This window comes from Helianthus annuus, chromosome 7, assembly GCF_002127325.2.
Source record: "Helianthus annuus cultivar XRQ/B chromosome 7, HanXRQr2.0-SUNRISE, whole genome shotgun sequence".
NCBI classification, from domain to species: Eukaryota; Viridiplantae; Streptophyta; class Magnoliopsida; order Asterales; family Asteraceae; genus Helianthus; species Helianthus annuus.
Window position 1 is genome coordinate 121,281,857 of NC_035439.2, and position 23,090 is coordinate 121,304,946.

Sequence of the window (23,090 nt, forward strand, 5' to 3'; positions counted from 1 at the left end):
TTCTTTTAATATAAGAAAGAATTGACAAGTCATTTTGAAAAACAAATATATAACTTATGGAGTATTCCGTCTAGCTACCAAGGTATGTGAGAGCACCTTATTTAAGGATGAGATTAAGAACCTGTCACTTGTGAGTCTTGTGCGCAGATGTCTGACATAACGGTTGCGTCGAGTTCGAGATTGTCTATCGGATATAATAATCCGGCAATCGAGGCGGCCTGGTGAGAAATTACCTAGCTAGACCCGCGTGCTTGAATAAGAATTATTCGATGTATAGTTTAGCACATGTAAATATTATGACTATGTCTGCCCATAGTCGTGTTGTCCCGAGCAGATTACCCGGTTCAATGATGCTAAGCATGTTAGGACTTATGTATCAAAAATGATGATATAGGCGCATACGACATGCCAGATGGCCGATCGAGCGTTGCCCAATGTATGTGTGGGCAATGAAATCTTTTGTCAATGCGTTTAGAATTTTGTATTTTTGAGGTAGTATCTTCTTGTCAGGTTATTTACGGACCATTATATATATATAGTCAAGTGACCCAAGGGCGTGCAATGAGATGCCAAACGCGTCTGAATAAATAAAAGTGTGTCGCACAACTAAATAAAGCAATAAAAAAAGGGTTGTACCTGGGATTGCGTTCCGAAATATGTAGCTCAACGTAATGAACTCCAGCATAGGTTTATCCTTACCAGAGTATAGCTTGATGAAGGAGTAAACGGCGACAAGAAACACCTTATAAGTAGGAAAGTTTGACAAAAATTTGTCCAACCGAAATCTCATTGTTGAAGAAGGGTTTTCAGGCATGTAAATCGAATGTCCGCCTTTGGTCTCGGTGACTACACTCTGTAGTGTTTGTAGTGTTACCCTATTCCCGTCCCTTATTTCGATGTTGCTAGATAATGTTAGCAGGAGAATCACGTGCTCGATATGTCATGATGGAGACGGCGAGAACATTATCAGGGAAACTATCCAGTTTGAGGATGTCAGCTCCTACCGATGTGACATTCGGCTTTACAAAGTGCCAGCTTTCAAGACTGAATAGCTGGGGCGTGAGTGGTTAGCCCGCCGTGCTAGTCTCCCAGTCTATTACTGATTAAATAAACATTAGTAGCATTGAAATAACAAGGGAGAAAATTGCATTATTTGTATTTATACATAAGGTTTGCCAAAACGCGTCCTGACAAGGACTGTTTTATGTACAAGTCGAAATGATCGGGCTTGGTTGCTTTTTAACACGTTTTGCCCATGGCGGTATTATACTGCGATGATAATATTTATATAGTGTCAATCATTTTGAAGAAAATGATTTACGTATGCTCTTTTTAGTGATATGGATGATCTATGCCACCAAATTTCAAGTACCGGCTTTATGGATGTCAAGGATCTCATGTTGGGTAAAATGCATGTTCACCATGTGGAAGATGATATGGATGATGGGGCGGTTACACGACACCCCGCAGTCCAGGTGAAATGGATATATGCTCATATATGTTTGAGAGTGGTGCAACAGCGGTTGTACGATCTCATGCTATAAAGCCTCAGCACATGTAACATGTGTTGTGGTATAAAGAGGAAAGCATTGAACCATTATAAGCGACCTGGTTCCGTCAAAAGCTCACGAATTAAAGCGACATGCCAGTGTATGCGCGACATGCACGGGTGGAGCAGTGGCGATGTAGGCGCTACAGGGGTGGTGTGAATAAATGGGCCACCACCCCATTCATAATAACAGGCAAGATGGTTGGAAGGTATATCTTTATGTATGACAACTGAGAATTTCCAACAGGTACTCTCATGTTTTGTTGTATAGTAAATAAATTTATACGCGTGACTATGGACGGTGCTCACCGGAGATGGCGTGACCAAGGAAGGTATCCGCTGGATCCAGTAGGAATGAATGAAAATATCTGCCGGAGTGGCGGGTAGACTGAAAGCTCCCGCCAGAGGCGAAAAGCGACCGCCTGATTTGCGTGGTGGATTAAAGCATTTGCTAAGGTGGTACAGAGAACCGAAAGTACCCACCGGGGGTGGCGGAGTGGATAAAAGTGTTCCCTAAGGGCAACGTGGTGGACTGAAGCATTTGCTAAGGTGGCAGAGTGATTAAGTAATCGATCGGAAGCGTCGGAGGTGGATTAAAGCGTCCGTTGGAGACGTTCCGGGGCGAGCAAAGGCTTCCGCCTGTGGTGACGGGTTAAATAAAGGCTTCCGTCTGTAGTGGCGCGGCCAAGAAAACCACACAACCAAACCGGTAATGAGGTGCCATATAGTAAGGCGTTTCGAGTTTTAACCAATACTTGTGTGGGGAATGGCGAAACAAGTGTGCGCCGAGGATGGTGCGGCGAAGAAAGTCGTCGTCGGAGTTGGCGTAATCGTGAAAATTGTTCGCTGGTGACGGCGCGACAAAGAGTCACGTGGATTGAGACTTTGCCAGTATGTCAAATAAGTTATCTCAAATAATAGGTAGGAATGGAGCCCCAAAAAATAGAGTGGTGTTGAGCGATTGAACACCTGCGGTGGCTAAAACTTTGAACCGAACTAGATGCCGGCACATTGAGGCCGCAATACGCAAAGGTGCACTTGGCGTGATGTTTTGAGGCTGCAATAAACCCGCATGAGGTGACGGGAGCATATAGGTGGTCTGCCGGAGGTGGCCAGGATGTGTTGCGTGTGGCGATGACAAGGGACACACGTCAGTGAAGAATGTACCAGGGTTGTCGATGGCGGGTGCGTAAACACGCCGGTGACGCGAAGGTGGGTGGCACATATGCGCGGAGCGAGGGCAGTCAAGTTCTGAATAACATGACTGTTCCCTACCAGAGATGGCGGAAAAAGATAATGGTCCGCCAGAGGTGGCGGGAGCATGAGAATGGTCCATCGGAGAAGGCAAGGAGATGCAGTTATCCGCTGGTGATGGCGTGACCCTATTTCTGCAATTTCGGCTTTTGATGCATGCTTGCTCAAGAAACCAACAAAAACTTGAGATTCATGGTCGCCCTTCAACAACTTGTTTTCATATGCCTTCAAAAACCTGGAGCTGGACGTTCTGGTTTCTTTGTGGCATTCCAGGAAAAGTATATTGATTATTTAAAGCTTTTATAGCTTGTGAAGCATCCTCTATCGTTGCATATTTAACAAAACAGCAGTCATGATGTTGGAGATTTTTTAATTGCTTGAAAAGAACAACTTCAGTGATGGTTCCATGTTCACCAAATAAGGAACTGATATCTTCTTCTGTGACTTCTCTAGGAACCTTAGAAACATGAAGCTTGTTACACTTCCCACCATCAAAGAATTCAGGAGGTCCGTGAACAGGCCGAGAGAACGGTTTCTTTCGTCCCGAAAATGCAGTGCCATTAGAGTATCCAAATGAGTCGCTTGGTTCACCACCGACGTCCTGGTAGTTATTGTTTTGGTATCTACGACGGTGATTGTAGTGGCCGCCGTGATTGAAAGGGCCACCGTCGTGGTAGGGCGAAGTGGCGGAGTTGTCGTAGGACCCGGAGAATCGCTGTGTTGATCCATACGACAGAGCTGGTGGTAGAACCCTAACGATAATCGGATTCCGGTTGTTTGACTACGGCGTTGAGTAATTGAGTTGTTTTGTGTTCGTTATTCCCCTTTCTGGTAACCCGGATCACGAGGGGAAATTGATGGCACATATATGGAGATTATTAATCTATCCATGCTTGGACCAAGAAGCACACAGGAGATCGAGTAGATAATAATGAAGCGTGGTTGGTTGCCGGTTTGGCAAGGTAGTGTGTTCGTTGCCGGTTTGGCGGGTGTACTCGCGTGGCGGCGGAGTGTGTCCGGCAGGCGGAGATTACTCGTGCGGCGGCGGAGTGTGTCCGCACTACCCGGTTTACACACGGTAACGGAGTGTGCTCATTTGAACAATATGTTAAAACAATTTTAGTCCCCAGTTTGTTGTTGATAAACAATGTTAACAGCAAGGCACTAAAATAAAATTTGCACATTAACAGCAAACTATTGAGGCCACAAGTTTTTAATTGACATGTTATTTAATTACCATGCGATTAATAGTTATATAAGGAATTGTGATTGACTTTCGATTTAAATGCAGCCACGACAAATTTGTCCTCTGACATGGTGATGATTTTTAGTGTTCTTATGCATGCCAACCTTCGACTTCATTAATCATTTGCATATTTATTAGTGTCACACCCCAACCAATGGCGGAAACATCGGGATGAGACGAAGTGTGAAGATTGCTAGAGACATCATAACGCTATTTGTGACAATATTTTAATAATCCGATTTCATTTCATAAAGTAAATTGTCAACATTACAAGAAATTCAAATACAACAAGTTCAAAAGAAGTACATAACAACACAAGCAAAATTGATACAACATATTAAACCTAAACGTCTAAATGTGTATCTAGGCATCAACGCTACTTCTTTTCATAGCATCATCATCATCAACCTGTAACATGTTTAAAATACAATTCAATGCAAAAGCAAAGGCGAGTATACAAGTTTGGTACATACATAGCATAAGATAAAAGTGTGAACAATTCCTCATAGCAAGCATGCGATTCAAGATAAACATTAAATATGGCATGTGTATAACATATCAAACCAAGAAAACGCAACTTGCTCATGACATAACCAAAGTTTCAGTAGAGGCGGGTCGTTAATCCTATAGCGCTACATATGTCAAGGTTTGGCTCGTACAAAGTTAATGATAAGTTCAACACATAAGAATCACCCAAATTTAAAGTATCAAGCCATCACATATACAAGCATTGTTATAGGAATGTTCGTGTGTTTAGACAAAAGTTCATGTGTAAGTTTCAATAGGTAAACATGTTACACCCCAAAAGTGGTAAAAGTAAAAGGGGGAAATACGAGTATACTCACAAAGTTTGCATATGTTTTCTGATTATCCAATTGTTGACGAGTAGAGATTTAGAGTCCGAATGTATAAGGGTTAAAGTTCAAGTATGTTTAGAGTCGAGATTTGGTGTTTAAAACAACATAAAAATAAGATATGAGAATAACATGGAAAATAATCATTTAGTACATATGATGCTTGTTCTTGACACTAGGAAACTCGAAGGAGTTTAGATGTTTTCATGGAACAAGGTTCCATTAGAATCGTGACAAGTTATCATAGTCTAGGATGATGTAATCTAGTACCCCGACATATGAACACTAGTTCATCATCAAAGATTCGATTATTCGAATAATATATTTAGGTTATATAATATATGTCCAATAGTTCAAGCATGAGGTAGAAGATTAAAATCTTCATTTTGGTACCTCTAAATGTCATAGAAGTCATGTAGGAGGTAGGAAGATCAAGTCTTCCATTTAGGCACCTCTATGTGTTCACCACTACACTTGATGTAAAAAAAAAACAACCAAGGAGGGTCATGAACATACAATAAAGAATAAGAAATATACACACTAACTAAGAGAAATCATCAAATCATGTGAGGATTGTATGTTTGGACAACCCAAGTTGTTCCATAATCACTCATGTATCAAAGACAAAGTTTGACATGACTTGTGGGTTAAAAACCCTAAACAAAACACCAAGTTTATGAGGTTTAATCCTCTGATTTTAAATGTCTCAACCTTGTTTTTAAGCTTAACCAACCATGGGATAAGTTGTAAGCATTAGGACATAGGTATGAGATGTGTTGGACAGAAGTTGCATAGGTTTAAACAAGTTTTTGATGAACATAAAAACAAACAGAAAGTTTATGGACTATTTCGGGGCATTTCCAGGTCTGATTTCTCCAAGGAGAAGTCTAGGAATCGAACCCCATGATTATACAAGCAAGTAGGAAAAAGAATCGAGTGAATCGGATAAGAATTGAGTGAGTTATGCTCATTTTCGTGAAGGGGTGTCAATCTACTCGAACCTTTGCTTTCAGCTACGGTTTGGAGGATGTTTTGAGAGTTTTTAGTGTTGCAAAAGTGGTAGGGAGGCTGGTTATAAGTGGTATTTATAGGGGGAAGGATTAGGGTTTCAATGGGTTGGGCTTTGGAAGTGTTTAGAAGGGGTTACACCTTGAAACTAGCCCACAAAACCCAACTATATGGGGCTGAATTTTGTTGAATTGGGGCTGCCATATTTCTTTATTTTTTTTATTTTTAGAACATTATAATGAGTGATTTTGTTAATTAAGTTGTGTAATAATATGCAACAATGTTTCCCCTAACTTGTAACAAGGTGAAATATGAAATAAAACATGATTTAACTAGGTAAAAAGTGTAATGTACAAGTTTTATTTACGAAGCAAGTTCCGTATTTTACAATGATTACGATGAAAGAATGGTTATAAGAACACAAGCTTTCCAAAGATAGAATTTCACGTAAGGTTTCTAAATGTAGGAAGTTTGAAAACGCAGGGCGTTACAGTCTCCCATCCTTTAGGAAATTTCGTCCCGAAATTTATTCAAGAGGAAGGCTTGAAAGAGTTTTTGGCATAAAGGTGATCATTAAGAATTGAAACTTGGGAAGTTTGAAAGTTTTGAAAAGTACCAAATTTTGGAGAACATCAAGGTAGATTTGCAAGGGGAAGTTTTTAAGGATAGTATAAAAAAATCATACTTTCGTAAAACCTGTTTATTGAGAGGAACGAAAAGGTTTGTTACTTTAAATAAAGCAATAGAGGTATACTAAGTATAGTTACACAAGAATCAAGAATAGGGAGGCTATTTTATAGGTAATGAGGTAAGTTAGGACTCAAATGTTTAAACAAGCTGGATTGCGAACGAGTTTTGTATAAAATAATACGAGTATAGAATGAACGAATGGCTCTTAAAGAGTACAAGTATGTGAATAGCATAAGTGTTGGATAGATGAACGTAGTGTGTTAAGGATGAAGTCTCGTCATGAATAATCAGATATAATGCGTTTGTGAGTTGCGTGAAGTTGTATTAGGTCCAAAAGGTCTGCAACACACTGAATTTCTCATGGCACGTTTTACGAAAGTTTGGTAACATGGTGAAAACACTTATATATAGGAAGTACCAGCGGCGTATCCACCATGTTTTAACCACATTACGTCCGTTTCGTTACTCGGGGTCATGTTACGTTCCGTGTCTTACCATACATAGTAGTACACTCTATGGTTCTCATACGCCTATCACTATAATCCCGTGTGCACCCGCGATTATACTGATCGTCGCATGATCCACATAGCTTGTACTAGTTATGTATGAATCAAGGTATACATGAATTTGAAAATAAGAATGTGTACGTAGAAGAATGTCGTATGTAAGCATGTTTATGTTTAAGCATGTATGGGACCCACGTAAGCGAATCCCTCGGATTACGCTCGCGTATAGGTACGAATGTACGAATCATGAGTAAGGATGAAAGTATGAGCATAAGTTCAAGTATGAATACGCATGTATGTATGAGCATAAACATAAAACGTGTAAGTTGTATGTGTACAAGTAGAAGCGTAAAACGTATAAGTAGTATGTGTATGAGTACAAGCATAAAACGTATGAACATAGGTGTAGGTATGAAAAATAAATATTGCGTATATGGTGTACGTTGAGACATTGCGGAGAAAAAAAAAGTTAAGTATGTAGATACGAACGATATAAATGATGTTATCGCGAGATATCGTCTAAAATGTGTATGATGATGTGCATGTATAGTTGTTTAAACAAAACGTTGAGTTTGTCGAATCAAAATTAGATTGAGCTTGGTTTGAAAGGTAGAATATAGTTTGTATATGTAAAGGAACATAAAGTACTCATTGGTCATGCTTAACGTATTTTGTAATGATTGAAATGCTACTTTTGTTTAAAAAAAAAGAAGTTCACGTATGTTGAAAATTGTCGGTCCCCATGAAGTCTTCTAGCCCACGTGTTTTGAAATTTGGATGACGAGTTAAGCGTTGTAGAGAAGGTTTTTTTTTTTTTTTTTATAACGGTTTTGTTTCATTTGCATCAAAACATGAAAATTTTGGACTTTGAAAGTTCTTGTGAAAACGTCGACCCTTAGAAAAGAAATTTAGTAAAAGAACTTAGTGATTGTTTAAAAATAATTTTAACAAAGGATTTATTGATGTTGGAAAGAGTATTTGGTAAACGGTCATATAACATCTATGAGGTCTTATAAGTAATTGAGAAAGGTTAGTTTGATTTCGATTAAGAGTGGAAGTCTCTAGTATGATGATATAATGTGAACGTGTTTCAGTTAATAAATCAGATGTGAAGTTCATGGGCAAGAGATTCATTAGACCGATTAAATTGATAGGTAGCATTTCGTAAGGTTTGGAAATTCGTGTAGTAAAACGGTAAAGACATGATTAAGAATCTCGTGTATATGATTTGAGTGAAAATGGATGGTAGAATAAGAAGTACGTTTGATAAACAATGTATTTTGAAATCGGTATAAGTAGGTATTTTGAATAATGATAAATGATTTAGGTATAAAACATGATCGGGTTTGCATAATAAAATATTTTGAAAGATAAGTTTTGGGTAACGGTCACCTAAGTAAGGGAGTCACCCCTAACTCGTTGGTGAAGTCGTTTTAAGGGAAGAGGGGTGGAGTCAATCGTCAAGGTAAGGAAGTCACTCCAATCTCGATGATACCTCTCCACTAGTTGTTACAAGGAATATGAATTTAAATTATATGAAAATCATTCATATATAAATGTATCGAAAAGGTTCGATATGTTGTGCGTGTGAAAAGAGAAATCAAAGGTAAACTCGAGGTTGAAAGATTGCATCGTATAAAATGAACAATAGAAACACATGTTTGACCAAAGTTTGGAGTGTTCCAAATGGAACTTTGACTAACCAAAGTGGTCGAAAAGTCTTTTGAATTTGAGGAGCATGCTTTGGCCTAATAGGTAAAATACTCTCGCCGACAAGTCGGTTAACGGTATTTACCCTTCCGGTTACTACATGTCCCAAATCAATCGAAATTTCGAGACTTGGAGGGATTTATGAAAAATCAAGGAGTGGAACTAGTCGACAAGGTGCGGGTTTCACCCCTATCTTGACGATTTCGTATCCTAAGTGTGGTTGGTACTCGTCGGGTCAAAATTTAAATTTCGACATGTTGACGAGGGTCCACTAGAATTTGAAATTTGAGATTTGCCATTTAGATGTGGATTTCACTCCTAGCTCAATGGCGATATCTCGTGTAAAAAGAAGAATAGATAGATTGAGAGTCGTTCACTAAATTGTGGGTTTCACGCCTATTTTGGTGAATTCGTCTCATTTGTACAATATGAGTGTTGTCGGATTTAGAATAATCGAGTAAAATGCATGAGGGAAGTGTGTGTTGAAGGAAATACACAAGCAAGTATAAACACATAAGAAAGCATATCAAGAATGGTACTTAAATAATGAAATGATAAAACAAGTGTTAACATATAATAGAACAAGCTTTAATGCGTACGAATAACATGTCAAATAATACACATGAGTAACATACATGTTTAAAAGAGCATAAATAAGTAACAAACAAGTTATCATGTAGTAGTCCAAGCAAAGCATACGAATAAGGCTCTAAAACTATAGACTAGGTGAAAGCATTCCTACTTTTCCTAATTCCCTATAGTTATGGCTCTGATACCAATCTGTCACACCCCAACCAATGGCGGAAACATCGGGATGAGACGAAGTGTGAAGATTGCTAGAGACATCATAACGCTATTTGTGACAATATTTTAATAATCCGATTTCATTTCATAAAGTAAATTGTCAACATTACAAGAAATTCAAATACAACAAGTTCAAAAGAAGTACATAACAACACAAGAAAAATTGATACAACATATTAAACCTAAACGTCTAAATGTGTATCTAGGCATCAACGCTACTTCTTTTCATAGCATCATCATCATCAACCTGTAACATGTTTAAAATACAATTCAATGCAAAAGCAAAGGCGAGTATACAAGTTTGGTACATACATAGCATAAGATAAAAGTGTGAACAATTCCTCATAGCAAGCATGCGATTCAAGATAAACATTAAATATGGCATGTGTATAACATATCAAACCAAGAAAACGCAACTTGCTCATGACATAACCAAAGTTTCAGTAGAGGCGGGTCGTTAATCCTATAGCGCTACATATGTCAAGGTTTGGCTCGTATGAAGTTAATGATAAGTTCAACACATAAGAATCACCCAAATTTAAAGTATCAAGCCATCACATATACAAGCATTGTTATAGGAATGTTCGTGTGTTTAGACAAAAGTTCATGTGTAAGTTTCAATAGGTAAACATGTTACACCCCAAAAGTGGTAAAAGTAAAAGGGGGAAATACGAGTATACTCACAAAGTTTGCATATGTTTTCCGATTATCCAATTGTTGACGAGTAGAGATTTAGAGTCCGAATGTATAAGGGTTAAAGTTCAAGTATGTTTAGAGTCGAGATTTGGTGTTTAAAACAACATAAAAATAAGATATGAGAATAACATGGAAAATAATCATTTAGTACATATGATGCTTGTTCTTGACACTAGGAAACTCGAAGGAGTTTAGATGTTTTCATGGAACAAGGTTCCATTAGAATCGTGACAAGTTATCATAGTCTAGGATGATGTAATCTAGTACCCCGACATATGAACACTAGTTCATCATCAAAGATTCGATTATTCGAATAATATATTTAGGTTATATAATATATGTCCAATAGTTCAAGCATGAGGTAGAAGATTAAAATCTTCATTTTGGTACCTCTAAATGTCATAGAAGTCATGTAGGAGGTAGGAAGATCAAGTCTTCCATTTAGGCACCTCTATGTGTTCACCACTACACTTGATGTAAAAAAAAAACAACCAAGGAGGGTCATGAACATACAATAAAGAATAAGAAATATACACACTAACTAAGAGAAATCATCAAATCATGTGAGGATTGTATGTTTGGACAACCCAAGTTGTTCCATAATCACTCATGTATCAAAGACAAAGTTTGACATGACTTGTGGGTTAAAAACCCTAAACAAAACACCAAGTTTATGAGGTTTAATCCTCTGATTTTAAATGTCTCAACCTTGTTTTTAAGCTTAACCAACCATGGGATAAGTTGTAAGCATTAGGACATAGGTATGAGATGTGTTGGACAGAAGTTGCATAGGTTTAAACAAGTTTTTGATGAACATAAAAACAAACAGAAAGTTTATGGACTATTTCGGGGCATTTCCAGGTCTGATTTCTCCAAGGAGAAGTCTAGGAATCGAACCCCATGATTATACAAGCAAGTAGGAAAAAGAATCGAGTGAATCGGATAAGAATTGAGTGAGTTATGCTCATTTTCGTGAAGGGGTGTCAATCTACTCGAACCTTTGCTTTCAGCTACGGTTTGGAGGATGTTTTGAGAGTTTTTAGTGTTGCAAAAGTGGTAGGGAGGCTGGTTATAAGTGGTATTTATAGGGGGAAGGATTAGGGTTTCAATGGGTTGGGCTTTGGAAGTGTTTAGAAGGGGTTACACCTTGAAACTAGCCCACAAAACCCAACTATATGGGGCTGAATTTTGTTGAATTGGGGCTGCCATATTTCTTTATTTTTTTTTTATTTTTAGAACATTATAATGAGTGATTTTGTTAATTAAGTTGTGTAATAATATGCAACAATGTTTCCCCTAACTTGTAACAAGGTGAAATATGAAATAAAACATGATTTAACTAGGTAAAAAGTGTAATGTACAAGTTTTATTTACGAAGCAAGTTCCGTATTTTACAATGATTACGATGAAAGAATGGTTATAAGAACACAAGCTTTCCAAAGATAGAATTTCACGTAAGGTTTCTAAATGTAGGAAGTTTGAAAACGCAGGGCGTTACAATTAGCGTCTCTATGCATTGCTTTAGTATTCGAGCCAACCATTTAAAGGGGCAGGATTTCGAATGACTTCATATAATAAAGCTTCAAAATTACAATAAAAATAGTTGGTCATAGAACTCACCTCTGTTGCTTTGGGAAGCTCATACAAATATCTCAAACGCCACCAGATTTGAGTTTTGGAGACCCCGAGGGAACGACGTTGTACCGGTATGGGGTTTTGTGTTCAATAACCTCCTCCCGAAATCACTTATTGCTGGATCTAGAAACCTTCACCCAGAGACGTAGATCTGGATACTGAGCGAAGGAGAACGAAGGTGCGGTTTGTTAGCGGTCCCACGGATGGCGCCAATGAAGAAGCATGAACCCAAGCGGGTCGGAACTTCTACGGTGATGAATACGGATGTGACCACACCTCGTCTTCTTTGCCCGAATCCTAGACCTGCAAATAAGAAGAGAGAAACGTGGGCAATTGTAGAGACGGCCGGTAGAGGAAGAATCCCCTATTTCCAGCTACAAAAGTGTTGCCCTATATCTCATGCCCTAATGAGGAGGTGGAGACCTCCTTATATAGGAGATATGGGAAAACCCTAACCTCAATGGGCCAGGCCCAGTTAGGGGTTGTCTCTACGAGCCCACAGCCTAGTGTAGTATAAACTACAATGCACTGGGCTTCGCGGGTTAGTACACAATAATAATATATAATTAATATAAAAGTGATAAATAGCAGGAAAGTCTGACCATTCGGGTTGGGTCCAGTACCATACCTCGTCAGGTGGTAACCCCAGTAATTCTTCTGGGAATACATCTGGGTATTCTGAAACTACAGAAATTTCCTTAAGTTCTTTATCTTTAGTATTAATGATTACTGAAATCATTTATACGATTCCTTGCTTTTGTTCATAATTAGCAACTTTCATTACTGATATAAACTTTATGGGTTTACATGGCTTATCTCCTGTAATCATTATTACTTCTCCAGTGGGTGCACAAATTTCTATGGAATTCTTATTACAGATAATTCGAGCATGGTTGTTTACTAACCAATCCATTCCTAACACATCATCAAATTCAACTAATTTCATAGATAATGGGGTTGCAGAAAATTTATGACTTAAAAATTCTATTTCTACATTTTGCAGAACCTTATTTATTTTAACTAGAATTCCCATCTGCCGTTTCTACTATAGAAATTTGCCTAATGCTGGTTAAAGGTAAGTTAAGAGTTTGGCAGAATGAAATATTTATAAAACTTTGGTTTGCACCAGAGTCAAATAATACTTTTGTGTAAACGTTGTGAACTAAGAACGTACCAACTATCACATCTGGAATGAGCTCTGCTTCCTGAGTAGTCAGTTGGAAGGCTCTTACATTCCTTTTTGCTCCTTCTGTAGGTTTGGCTTTATTGTCAGATAGTTTGTTCAGTTTTGGACAATCTGGCCTAAGATGTCCACCTTCTCCACAGTTGTAACAGACTGAAAATCTCTTCATCCTGCAGTCTTCTTCTTGATGCCCCAGAATTTTGCAAAAATTGCAATATCCTTTGCATCTTCCAAAATGCTTTCTTTTGCAAGAATTGCAAAATGGGCTAGTGGAAGATTGCCCATTCCCTCCTTTCTTGAAATTGTTATGGTTACCCGGACGGAATCCTTAGGTAATCTTTTGGGCTACTTCCTTCCTTCTATTTTCTTCTCTTGTCCGTACTAGTTCGTCAGTCAGAGTATTGGCTAAATCCACCGCATCATCAATCGTGCAAGGTTTCGCAGCCTTGACGATATTACGGATTTCAGCAATCAATCCCCAAATATAACGAGAAATAAGTACCGGCTCTGGCGAAGCCAGGGTTGGTACTACTCGAGCATACTCAAAGAATGTCGAAGTATACTTTCGACAATCTACATCCACCATCCGGTGGGTTAAAAACTTATTTGTCATTTGTTCCTTTTCATATTCGGGACAGAATTTTCTTTCTACAAAGCTCTTAAATTCTTCCCAGTTCATAGCATATGCCATCCTTCTTCCTTTTGCTTGTAACACCGTATTCCACCATTCTAGCGCCCCTTCTTTGAAAAGGTTTGATGCGTACATGACCTGATCATCCTGAGCACATTTACTTATTGCAATTACTGCCTCAGTTTTCTCTAACCAACATAGTGCCGCAGTCGCTCCTTCATTGCCTGCAAACTCAGTGGGTTTACAAGCAAGAAATTCTTTGTAAGTGCAATCAGGCGTTGCAGCTTTCATTTTCTTAGGGGGAGGAGCTTGCCGTGGTTCATTCTCATGATTAGTATGATTATTGCCTCCGTTTACGCTATTACTGAAGTTATCTTCAGAAATACGTTTGCTAGGAATGATTTGTTGTGGTTCTATTGGATTTTTAACAGCAGCAACGATTGCTAGAATAGCGTTGGCTATCCCTTGAGCAACTATTGCTGGAATAGCGTTGGCTATCCCTTGAGCAACGATATTTTCTATATCCTGCCTAGTCATATATTGATCCCCCGGTTGTTGCTCAGTTTGATTAACCTCATTAACTGGTTCATTACTAGCGTTTTCCATCTGAGAATATATTTATTAGTATTAATAATAACAATTATACATAAAATAATTATATTAATTTCACAATACGCATATAGCCAAACTTATTGATTTCTTGATTTCCATTTATATTTAATAGTATGCATCAATACACACCATTATCTTACAAAGTTTTATTTTAGGTTATTTTACACACTGATTTTGACTATTACTATTATACAATCACAGTTCCATAAATCCCCTATCCTTTGTCAGATGATATTCTAGTAATGGCGTTCCCTCTCATCGTATTTCCAGGAGATCTGTCCCCCAATCTCTTGGATCCTATTCCCAGTATCAATTAGTTCTTTGCCAAAGTGGCGGAGTTCAGCCATATTCTCGTTACTCATTGGTAGATTTGGTAAAGGTTCTGGATTGAACTGAGGAAAAAGCTTATAGGGATTGTTTTGGAACTGTATTTCATTAGTTAACCATTCGTCTATTTGTGAGTGGATTGAAGGATTTGGAATAGCTGGTTCTAAGTTCATTGGTAGTTGTGTTTCAAGAAAGTGAATAAAAACATTTTCATTAACAGGCTTAATAGTATTATAGCTTGCCAATATAAAATCTAGCTCTTCCTGAGATGGTAACCTTTCAATTTGCCTAGAACTTTCCCCAATTTCCATTTTCTTAGGCTTGGGTTTCTCGAGAGGTAAAGCGTTGAATTCTATAGGTTCTTCTATGTCTGGTATATACCTATTGAAATCTCTGGAAACCTCTATTCTTACAGGATAGAGATTTAAATTCTGAAGGGCGTCAGACAAGTCACTCATGCTGTTTAGCAAAATACACACAATTACTAAGTTAAAATTTATAACAAAATTATATAGAAAAACTTTTAAATATTATTTCATACTGGGTAACTACCAAAACAACTGAAATTTAAAACACACTAGGTTTTATTTGTAAATTTATTTATTTACTGAAATAAGGTTTCTAGACGGTAGATAATAAAGGTGCTAAAACTTGGGTCAAATTATTTAAGGATTTGCATTAATCGCTACATTGGCTAGCATATAAAGATCTGCCCATACTGTACACAATTAGTCAGATAATAAAACACATAATCACAAAATAGCAATTAATAAAAATTAAGTATTTTCTAAATACTTAATTGGCTTAAATTAGTGGCTTGATCAGTGGCTCTGATACCACCTTTTTCTGTCACGGCCCCCCAACCTGGTTTGACCCGTTTCAGGAGCCGCGGGACAGAAATCCCGTGGTATTTAATTTAGGCGACAACGGAAGTCTTTTAAAACAGGATCTTTCAATATTTAAAACTGACCGTTTACATAATTTAGGGATAAAACCCCGGTAATTTACAATCATTTGAATTCACTGGGAAATCTTTTATTTTACAAAACATGTTTCTTTATTTTATCATGAGCCACTTTCTTAAGCTTGTAGTGCTTCACGGCACTTTTCCTGGATCATAACAGATCACCTGTAACATGTTCGAAAAAGGTTTTGTCAGCGGGAAATACAGAGTGAGTTCATTCAGGTTTTATAAAATGACCCTTAGTTATAAAATTACAGCATAAGAGCGATTACAATGGTTTATATCTTATTTTTATCTGGCGTCGTGTCACAATGGTGACATGTCACAATGGTGACGATGGTCATACCACTATTAGGTCAATGAACCTAAATAGTGATGATTATCCCATTAGGTCAATGAACCTAACTGGGAGAAAATTAGTAATGTGCACAATACCGCACTAGCCAGTGATTCAAGATATCCACGACTTAGTCCCTGTAATTATAACTTTTGAAAATAATTTGGAGTATTGTAAAACAGTTGATAAAAAGAGAATGACTCACATTGCAGATTTAACGAGCAGTGTATAAGCCTACTGATTTAGCCTTGTTTAACCTAATTTTAATAATAATGCACACAAACTGGGTTAGTAACTAATACAGCAGTTACGACAATTCACGAGATTAAACCCTCACAACGATTAACAAAGTGCAATACTTAACAATTCAGTGGATTCACAACGAATGACAGAGTATAGCCCGAGTTCGGACATCACTCAAACATTCAAGTCGAAATCACGACGAATGACAAAGTATAAACTTAATTTGAGCAGCACTTAATCATCGTTGGATAGTTTCAATCGATCGGACGTTGAATCGTAATAGCGATCGAGTTATTACCCTGTTTTGCGGCAGCACTTCGTGAATTTGTGTGTGTTGTGGACTGTTTCTATGATATCTCAGTGTGTATAACGAATTTCTTCGTCGTTTTAGTGCCAGAAATCAAGTCCCAATGTCTACTATTTATACACAAAATTTGACATGCTTACGGACCGTAAGACTTTTTTTCCTTACGGTCCGTAAAGGACACCTAATGGTCATAGGGTTACCACGTGTGGGACTAGGCCTGCTGAGTTGATGATTTCTCCAAATTCGAATTCGACAACAAGTTATTTAGAAAATCGTCCACTAGGGTTTACCCCCCTGGGTTTTAGGGGCCCTGGTCCCGATTCCGATTGTTCTGAAAATTTTAGGGTTTGTGCAGAATCACTTGGATGTCTTAATTAGGGTTTTCTTAATAGATAATTAACATACTAAGTATTAATTTTAGTGAGAGTTGTTACATTTATGCTCTTGTGTTGTTGCCCTGTTATTTGCATGCTTTTTGTTATGTTTGTTGCTTTGCAGGGGCTTTTGCTTAGGATCAAGACGGTGTTCTTCCTGGGGACTTTTGGACCATTTTACAAGAGGTTGAGCTTTGGTTCTTTTGGTTGAATTTGTCGTGCTTTGTTGTTTTGTATTTCGGCCAAAGTTATTGAGGCTTTTCTTTGTACATTTGCTTTGTGAATGAATGAAACATGATTTCTTTTTGCAGTTTAGTTTGCAAAGATATATTGTGTTTGTGGTTTGTTTAGTAAACATGGATTGTCTGTTCGAGGCCAATCATTGGACAAGTTTGTAATGTGAGATTATGTTTTTGGTTTGCTTTTTTGTCCGTTTTCTTTGGGTTAGCTAGACCCTTTTTGCCCCACGGCCGGGCTTTTGGCATGTTTGATATGCTTTATACACGTGTGTTTGCCTGTTAGTTAGGTTTTATGGTGTTTCTAGGCATGTCTGCCTAGGTATAATGCCCGTTACTTTGTCAAAAGAGGACACATTGACTGTCCGTTTTTCATTCACTTCTTGGGGATTTAGACTTCCCAGCATAAATTGTTACAAAAGATCTGTCCTTGGGGGGACCCCAGATTAATAGTTAAATGTTACAAAAGTGGCTCTTGGCCATTTTTCAAGGGGGCAGACCCCTCACATATAATATTTCCTAAGCTGCATGAGGTTCCATGTTCTGGGAACCTCCTTGCCTTCGAGTGTTTCCAATTTGCAGCTCCCTTTGCCGTTTGCCCACATGACTCGGTATGGCCCTTCCCAGTTGGGGCCTAGCTTTTTAGTGCTTTCTTGCAGGCTGGCCTCATTTGCTCTTAGGACTAGATCCCCTGGGACGAGGTTGAGCTTCTTCATCCTGGTGTTGTAATAACTTTCTAGCTGCCTCTTGTACTTGGCCTCCCTGATTGCTGCTATTTCTCTTCTTTCTTCCAAGAGATTCAAGTTCATCCTGAGGTCTTGTTCATTCTCCTCCTCCCGGAGCCTTATTCGGGCAGTTGGGGATCCTATCTCAGCTGGGATGACAGCCTCTGTCCCATAAGTTAGGCTGAAAGGAGTCTCCCCATTACAACTTTTAGGAGTGGTCCTGTATGCCCATAACACGAATGGTAATTCCTCCAGCCATCCCTTTTGTTTTCTCCCGAGTCTTCCCTTCATTCCCTTGATGACACTTTGATTAGCTCTTTCTACCAGTCCATTACTTTGGGCATGGGTGATGGAGGTAAATACTTGTTGAATGTGCATCTGCTCGCACCATGGCTTAAAAGGTCTTCCAGCAAATTGGACGCCATTATCGCTCACCAGTTCCTTTGGGACCCCATATCTGCAGATGATGTTGTCTAATACGAACCGCCTCATCTGTTCCCTAGTTATTTTTGCCAAGGGCTTCGCCTCGATCCACTTGGTAAAATAATCGATGGCCACTACGACATACTTGACCCCTCCTGAACCTTCCGGGAATGGCCCAATTATGTCGATAGCCCACTTTTGGAAGGGCCGGGACGTTGAGACGGGTATCATGGAGTGTTTGTGTCGGTGGGTCATTGGTGCATGTACCTGGAAATTATCACACCTCTTGATCTCCTCGGATGTTGTTTCATACATTCGCGGCCAATAGAACCCCGCATTCATTGCCCTTGTTACTATCGTCCTTGGCCCCGAATGCATTCCACAAATCCCTTCATGCATTTCCCTAATCACATACTCAGCTTCTTCCGTATCGACACATTTCAGGGATGGGCCTAGGTATGATCTTCGATACAACTCCCCATCAATCAGCTCATACTGCAGGGCCTTGACCCTTACCTTTCTGGCTGCCCAGTCTCCCTCGGGCAATGTTCCGTCTCTGAGGAACTTTATGATCGGTCTCATCCATGTTTCCCGCACATTCTCAATTGCGGTTACCTCCTTCGTGTTGAGGGAAGGGGAGGTCAGGACTTCCACTTTGACTTCTCTTGCTAGGTGGTCGAATGCCACCGAGGCCAATTTACTGAGGGCATCAGATTTTCTGTTTCTTCCTCGGGGGATGTATTCTAATTTGAAAGTTTTGAATGCCTTGGCTGTTTCCTTTACTTTTGCCACGTACTGAGCCATGGTGTTGTCTTTGGCTTCATACTCTCCTTGGTACTGTTTAACCACCAGTTGTGAATCGGTGCTAGCTTCCACATGCCTTGCTTTCATTTTTTGTGCCAGCCTCATTCCTGCTAAGAGGGCCTCATACTCTGCAGTGTTGTTGGTGTTCTCGAAGTCCAGTCTTATGGCACAGGTCAGCTCAATCCCTTCGGGGCTTATCAATGTGATGCCTGCCCCGCTCCCTTCTTCACTAGAGGCCCCGTCGGTGAGTAACTTCCACACAGCCTCGTCCTCCTTTTCTCTTTCTTCTTTCTCTAAGGCTTCCCATTTTAAAAGTTCCCTCTCTTCATCCTCGGGGACTTCTGCTAAAAAGTCGGCCAGTATCTGCCCCTTCATGGCCGTCCTGGGCTTAAACTCTAAAGAGTATTCCCCCAGCTCCACAACCCATTTAGCCAACCGTCCTGACAGCTCCGACCTCCTGAGTACCTTTTGGAGAGGTTGATCAGTCATCAGGGTAATCTTGTGCCCTTGGAAGTACCTCCTGAGTCTCCGGGATGCGAAAACAAAGGCTAATGCCAGCTTCTCCAGGGGCATGTAGCGTTCCTCGGGGCCTTCAAGTGTTCTGCTGATGAAATATATGGGGATCTGCTTCCCTTCCCGTTCTACCATCATGACCGCACTTACGGTCGTTTTCGAGGCGGACAAATATAGGAGCAGGAGTTTCCCGGGTACTGGGGTGGCCAATGTTGGGAGCTTGCAGATGTAAGTTTTCATTTCTTGGAAGGCAGCCTCCGCTTCTGGGGTCCATTTGAACCTGTTCGTTTGGAGGCAATCCTTCAACACTTTCATGAAGGGGAGGGTCCTGTCGGCTACCTTTGATAAGAAACGGTTTAGTGCTATTAACCTCCCGTTCAGTTGTTGAATATCTTTCAGGGACCTAGGGGATCGCATTTCAGCCACAACTTGAGTTTTCTCCGGGTTAGCTTTGATTCCTCCTTTAGTGACCACTACCCCTAGGAAACTCCCTTCCTCTACCCCAAAACAACACTTTCCGGGGTTTAATTTCATATTCACGTCTTGCATAGTGTGAAGAGTCTCAGCTATGTCATCTATCATGGCCATTTCTGTCAGGCTTTTGATAACAATGTCGTCGACGTATACCTCCAAGTTCCTTCCCCGTTGTTCCCTGAACAGGGTGTTCATGAATCTCTGATATGTGGCCCCAGCATTTTTAAGACCGAAGGGCATCTTGGTATAGCAGAATGTCCCTTCGTTTGTGATGAAGGCGGTTTTCTCTTCGTCCTCTATTGACATCTGGATCTGGTGGTATCTCTTGTAGGCATCCAGGAAGCATTTCAGGGGGTACTGAGACAAAGAGTCTACCTGGACGTCTATTTCTGGGAGGGGGTAACAGTCCTTAGGACATGCTTTGTTTAGATCCTGGAAGTCAATGCACATCCTCCATCCCCCGTCTTTCTTTTGAACCATGACCGGATTGGCGACCCAGGACGGCTACTTTACTTCTCTGACTATTCCTGCCCTGAGCAGTTTTCTAGTTTCCTCACAAGCAGCTCTTCTTTTGTTGGGTCCCATGCTTCGCTTTTTCTGTCTTACTGGTTTCGCCCATGTGTAGGTGTTGAGCCGGTGTTCAGTTAGGCTCCTGGGGATTCCTGTCATGTCTCCGTGTTGGAATGCAAACACATCTATGTTCAGGAGAAGCAGTTCTTTCAGGGAACTCTTGCATTTGTCACTTAAGTGACTTCCTACTTTGATCGTCTGTTCTGGGAATCTATCGCAAAGGGCCCACTCCTCTATCCCCTCTTTCCGGGGCTTCTCAGATGCCTCTCCTTCGGATACAGAGGAAATTACTTCAGAAACGGACTTTACCCAGGCTAAGCCCTTCGGTGTTTGAAACACTAAAGCTCCGTGAGGGGTGGATGCCTGTGCTTGTAGGTCCCCGATTCCAGGTCTTCCTAGGATTTCGTTGTACTTTGAGGGTGCCCGAACCACTATGAAGGTCAAGTTTATTGTTCGAACCCGATCCCCTACCCCAACTGTGAATGGGAGCCTGATTTTTCCCAGGGGGTGTGATACACTGTTGTTGAATCCCACTAAGGGGATGGAGTCTTCTTCAAGCCGGTCTCTTACATCTCTGTCAAATCTGAGGAAACAATGCTCGTATATTACTTCGACATCGGACCCTCCGTCCACATGTATTCGAGACACTTTGTGGCCAGCTATTATGGCTGAGATGTTGAGGGGAAGTCGTTGCACTTCGTTTTCTTCCAAGTGTGGCATAAGGATGGGAGCTTTCATGCAGTCCGGGGAGCCCAAGATCCTGGCTTTTACACTCCGGGTAGTATCGAATTCATTTCTCCTTCTAATCATATCAACATCTGCCCTCCCAGGCTCCCTTGCATCTCTTCCCTTGCGATCCCCTCCTTAATTTCCTTAACCAAATGGGCCAGCCTTCCCGTTTTTACTGCGGCTTCTATCTCTCTCTTCAGGTACATGCAGTCATCAGTTTTGTGTCCAAAACCTTTGTGGAAGTCACAATACTCGTTTGGTTGTGCCTTCGGCCCAGGTTTTATGGGTGGTGGCCTTGGGAAGGAGTTCTTTACCCTCTCAGTGGCCAGTATCTCGTTGGGGGTTTTGGTGAGAGGGGTGAAGTTATCAGAGTAAGGAGGGGGACCTCTTCCCCGAGGTCTATATGGGGAGTATGAAGGCCTTGCTCTGTCGTGCAACATTCTATCGAAAGTGGGTTTTCTGGAGTAAGGTGTACCTTTTTCAGGAGGCTTTGCAGCTGGGGTGACCCTTCGAGGCGTGATGTCCGTCTCCTTGGCTTTGCTGACTGTATCTTTTCCTCTTACAAAGGCTCTGACCCTGTCCATGAGGTTATCGAACGAGTGAGGGAACTCCTCCCCCAGTTTCTCACATAGCTGTGCATGCTTTAGCCCGTTTATGAAACTGCTGATCTTCATGACCTCCGGGACATCCTTGATGTTCATGCTCTCCTTGACAAACCTCTCCATATACTGGTCGATTCATTCGTTGTCCCTCTGCCTTATGTGTAGGATTTCGTTTGGATTTTTGACCACCTTTCTTTGCTGACCAAAGTTCCTGAGGAATTTCTCGCTTAGCTCTTCATAACTGTCGATTCCCCCCCGGAGGGAGGCTGTCAAACCAGAGCCTAGCTCCCTCCATCAGAGTTTGTACAAACATGTGGCACCATACCGGCATGGGCCATCGCCCAAGTTGTCCCGCTCCCCTGAAGGCATGGAGGTGATCTTCAGGGTCCCTTGTCCCGTCATAGCGGTCAAAGTTTGGGGGTAGCTTTATCTTGGGGGGCATCGGTGCTTCTGCAATCCTCCGTGTGAACTTTGAGACCTCAGCTAAATCCCGTGGCAGATAGGGTTAATCCAAGCCATCACCATTTTGGTTATCCCTTTCCTTTCCCTTCTCCTTTGGCTTTTTTCCTACGATGAGGTCTTCCCTTTCTTCTGAAGACATTTGTCTAAGGGCAGTCATGAATGTTTCCAGTGGGTCATCACTGTTGCTTTTGTTTTGAGGGTGTGTCCCTTCTTGATTGGAGGGTGTGTCAAAGGAAAGCCTAGCCCTGAGGCTGTTGAGCTTTTCTTGTCTTTCTAAGTCTTCGAGACATTTTGTTAATTTTTCTCTGTGCATGGCCACAAAATCTGGAGTGATGTGTTCCGTTCTTTCTGGGTTTTCTACCTGGTTCTCGTTGCCTTCTTCATGAGTTATGTCTTCTACAGTGACCCTATCCAGATCATTCTGTGCCGTCTGGGTGACACGTGAGTTGGGTGGGGTTGCCATGTTGTTGTTGGTGAGATATGCTACTCTTAACATCGGAGTTTGATGTGGGAACACCGGTCAGGCTGATGTCCCACGGATGGCGCCAATGTCGAATACCCAAATCCCGTGGTGACGTTAGATGGATCTTCGCTGACGTCAAGAGCCTTTACCCTCGTTGCT

General features: G+C 40.5%; 1 protein-coding gene across 1 annotated transcript; it reads right to left on the reverse strand.

The window, feature by feature from the left end:
• Positions 1–17,669: 17,669 nt before the first annotated feature.
• On the reverse strand, positions 17,670–20,585 carry LOC110866840. Its single transcript, XM_022115991.1, has one exon. It carries the CDS (start codon positions 20,583–20,585, stop codon positions 17,670–17,672), a length of 2,916 nt encoding a protein of 971 aa, XP_021971683.1.
• Positions 20,586–23,090: the final 2,505 nt, after the last annotated feature.

What these genes read in the sequence shown, in the direction of transcription:
- LOC110866840 (XM_022115991.1), bottom strand. Translation starts at nt 20,585, where the DNA reads ATGGTTCAAAAGAAAGACGGGGGATGGAGGATGTGCATTGACTTCCAG.